The sequence below is a fragment of the Theobroma umbraticum genome, unplaced genomic scaffold (assembly GCF_002168275.2).
Source record: "Theobroma umbraticum cultivar Fairchild unplaced genomic scaffold, ASM216827v3 scaffold_20.0, whole genome shotgun sequence".
Classification (NCBI taxonomy): domain Eukaryota; kingdom Viridiplantae; phylum Streptophyta; class Magnoliopsida; order Malvales; family Malvaceae; genus Theobroma; species Theobroma umbraticum.
This window is the reverse complement of record NW_018397266.1, coordinates 2,153,350-2,156,896: the sequence shown is the minus strand read 5'-3', so window position 1 is coordinate 2,156,896 and position 3,547 is coordinate 2,153,350. Positions and strand designations below refer to the sequence as shown.

General features: G+C 40.5%; 1 protein-coding gene across 1 annotated transcript in view; it reads left to right on the top strand.

Annotated features, from left to right (window-relative positions):
• The first annotated feature begins 30 nt into the window (after nucleotides 1–30).
• Nucleotides 31–3,547, top strand: part of LOC110423457 (CCCH-type zinc finger family protein) — a 4,689-nt gene continuing 1,172 nt past the window's right edge. Inside the window, exons 1-3 of the mRNA XM_021437670.1 lie at nucleotides 31–508; nucleotides 1,486–1,596; nucleotides 1,821–3,543. Of these exons, the coding sequence (XP_021293345.1) occupies nucleotides 323–508; nucleotides 1,486–1,596; nucleotides 1,821–3,543 (2,020 nt within the window). The 5' untranslated portion in view covers nucleotides 31–322. The remainder of the gene's footprint in view (nucleotides 509–1,485; nucleotides 1,597–1,820; nucleotides 3,544–3,547) is intronic.

Genomic DNA, 3,547 nt, shown 5'->3' with positions numbered 1-3,547 from the left:
ATATTATTGTACAATTTAACACATAAATAACACATCACCACTCATCTTACATCTAACAGCTCCGTTCTCTCTCTTCCCTTCTATTTCTCTCCTCTCCTACATATTTATTTTCTCTTCTCTTTTTCATTTTAGCTTTGCTTTTTTTATTTAATTTTCCTTCCTTCAACCCCAGCCTCAGCCCAAATCTCTGCCCTGGCGGCGCCTGCTTCTCCCCTTCCTCGCGTTACATACTAATCTTAAATCTTTCTCTGTCTTTCTTTCTTTAAAAGTTTCGATCTGATAAAGAAGGATCTTTTTATTTTTTTGGGATTTGGATAATATTATGAAAGAGCCCGCCATGGTAGCGGCTACGCAACAACAACAACAACAACAACTGCAGCAGCAACAGCAACAACAGCAACAGGCGGCGGCGGCGGCGGGGGCTACAAAAACATCGGCGGAGGAAGAGGCTTTGAAGAGGAACACCGATTGCGTTTACTTTCTTGCTTCTCCTTTAACCTGCAAAAAGGTTCGTTTTTTCTTCTTCTTAGGGTTTTAGAGTTTCAACAAGATCTTGTTCCTCCGGGGATCTTGCTTTGATACTTTAATTAGGGTTTCAGATTTAACCTTTCGCTTTCCTCTTTTTAATGGCTCTTTGTTTAGTTGTTTAGTTATTTGAATGAAAAAAGTTAATATTAATTGGAAGAGTAAATTTTTTTTTTAGGAGCAGTTCAATGGCTAGATCTTGGTAGTTTTATCTTTAGTCTTTTAGTGGTAAAACCCTAGTCAATCTTTCTCTTGATGTTCCATTTAGATATAGAAAAAAACGATTGCTTTTGCTCAGAAAGGTTTGCTGTCAAATGTGTATTTATTTGCAGAACTATTGTTGGTCTTGAGACATTGATGTTGTAGCAGGTTGTGTATGATCTGACCCTGTTACAACTTTAAGGTATTGATGTAAAAGACGGGAAAAGAACTTAAAAGGATATCAATATATACACTAGGCAACACGGATGTTCCTTTCAAAAGATTCATTTTAAATGTAGAAAAATAGTATCAGTAGAATTTGGTGTTTCCATTGCTTTGCAATCTATGGTGCCATGTTTGAGATTATGTTTGGTTGCATCATATCTGTTACCTTCATTTCAATGGCTGCAGCTTTTGTCTTCCTATTGCAGTTTCACTTTTAAATACTATTTCTTGTTTGTTTCCGTTGATTTTGAATTCCTTTATTAGAAATTGGTTTTGTGAAGTTGCCGTATACAACAGTTGACGGTTAATACAGAAAGGAAGAAGTATCCTTGTTAACTATTCTTTATGAAGCATTTTTGCATCGTGTGGTTTACAAGAACCAATTTGTTTCTAACGGCATGGAGTCATGTTATGATTTGTTCATGCATTCAAAGATGCAGTGGGCATATCTGATTTACTGAAATGCGGTTTTTGTTCATTAATGGTCATTGGATTTTGTAACTAAAATTTCGTTTCTTTTTTCCATGTCTATAGGGAAGTGAATGTGAGTATCGTCATAGCGAATATGCCCGGGTTAATCCAAGGGATTGTTATTTCTGGTTGAATGGTAATTGCTTGAACCCGAAATGTGGATTTCGGCACCCTGTAAGTTTCTTCTCTTCTCTTGCACCAACAATATAATAAATGTGCTATGCTAGTCTTGCAATTTCTTTTAGGGAGTTTTATTTTGAGCCCATTGCAAGTTTTGAAAGTGAAGTTTGACAAATTGTGGACAATCAAATTAAAATACTTGCGAAGAATTTTTGTGCATGCTCTTGGTAACATATATTGTAGTAATTTACTTGTGTTATTCGGATTGTGTCTTTCAGCCCCTTGATGGCTTGTTGGGAACGCAAGTAGCAGCTCCAGCTGGTTCTTCCATTTCTTCATCACAGATAGCAGCAACACCAACACCTGCTGCTCATACGCTTTACAACCAGGGTGCTTCTTACAATTCCAGTAAACAAGCAGTGCCATGTATTTTCTTCCAAAAGGGGCTTTGCTTAAAAGGTGATAGATGTGCTTTTTTGCATGGTTCAACTACAAATAATAAAGCCTCACAGCCAGCGGCGGCTACTCCTGCTACTGAGCCTCATTCTTTGAAGAAGGCTTTCGGTGCCCTTGAAACGTCTCAGCTGCAGAAGTTTCCCCCAAGTAATGTCTCAAAGACGGTTGGAGCATCTCTTGAAGGTAAACCTGCTCTGAAAGTTGAAACTGTTTCTGCTAGAGCTGGTGCTGGAATTGAGAGAAGCGTGCCACGTCCAGCAGGCTCAGATGAGGAACTTCCTCGACACAAAGGAGCGAATATTACTCAAGTTGTTAATGGTGGCTCTGTGAGTCGTTCCAATCGCTTGCATCAGGCCCATGCACCAGTTGAACAGACTTTTCATGCTGGTAAGGACACTGATGAATTTTTGAGGGAGTCTTCTCCTGGTTTTGATGTTCTTGTGGATGATGAGCTTAGAGATTCTGATTTCTACCACGGTGAAGATCAATATGGAGGTACGGGAGGACATGAGGGAAGGAATGTGAGTGAATATGACATCGGCCGCTCTGCTAATTATGATGCCATGGCTGATGTTGACCGAGAAATGTTTCGTGATGCACGAGGCTATGATTCATTTGACCATGTGCAAGGGTATTATGGTTGGGACCAACAGAGGGCTTCATCTGAGAGGATATCTCTGGGACCATCTACTCTGGAAAGAAGGGGTTACTCTATAGCTGATAGTCCTGATCACGTTGAGGAGTCAGATCTAAGATATCGTTTATCTAAGCATAGGAGGTTTAATGGCCTGAGGTCTGTTGTCAGTCATGATCATGCCTTAGAAAACCATGAAGAGGAGCAAAATTACCGGGCTTCTCTTAGAGACTCTCACCATCTACCTGCCCATGAGAGTTCCCTTAGTAGTCGTCTTCGGGGTAGAATAAAGCTTCCAGGGAGATCTCTCGTCAATGGGACTGATTTGCGTTCTGAAAGAGAGATAGAACGGGGACGAAATTGGGGCCAACTCTCACCGGGAAAGCCACAAACCTCTTCCCACCAGGGCAGGCTCCGTGACAGAATAAAAGGAAGGGTGGAAGGGGAATACAACAATAAAGAAGGTCGAAATTTTAGGGGTCCGAGGATTAAAAGAGATATAATGGATGAGAGCAATGCTAATTTTGCTGGTCCAAAAAGTCTTGCTGAGCTGAAAGTTGGGAAGAATACTGAGAATAAGGAACAGCAGTCTCTTGGAAAGCGAAAGAACATTGAGGAATATCAACAAACTGAAGGTGATCTTTCTTTTGAAGGGCCAATGCCTTTGAGCGAGATTCTGAAGAGAAAAAGACAATCTGGAGCTGCAGCTTATGGGAGTGGTATAGCACCTGTAAATAAAGAAGACATTAACCAGAAACAAAGCAAGGAAAGCTTGATTGGTAGCTCCACTAACACAGTAGTATTGCCAACACTGGAAGAGGCCAACAAGAAGGAAGAATCCAAGTCCGGAATTGCGGAGAGTGGAACAACGGAAATTGTGCATGGTGAATCTTCTCAACTACGCAATGCAAGTAA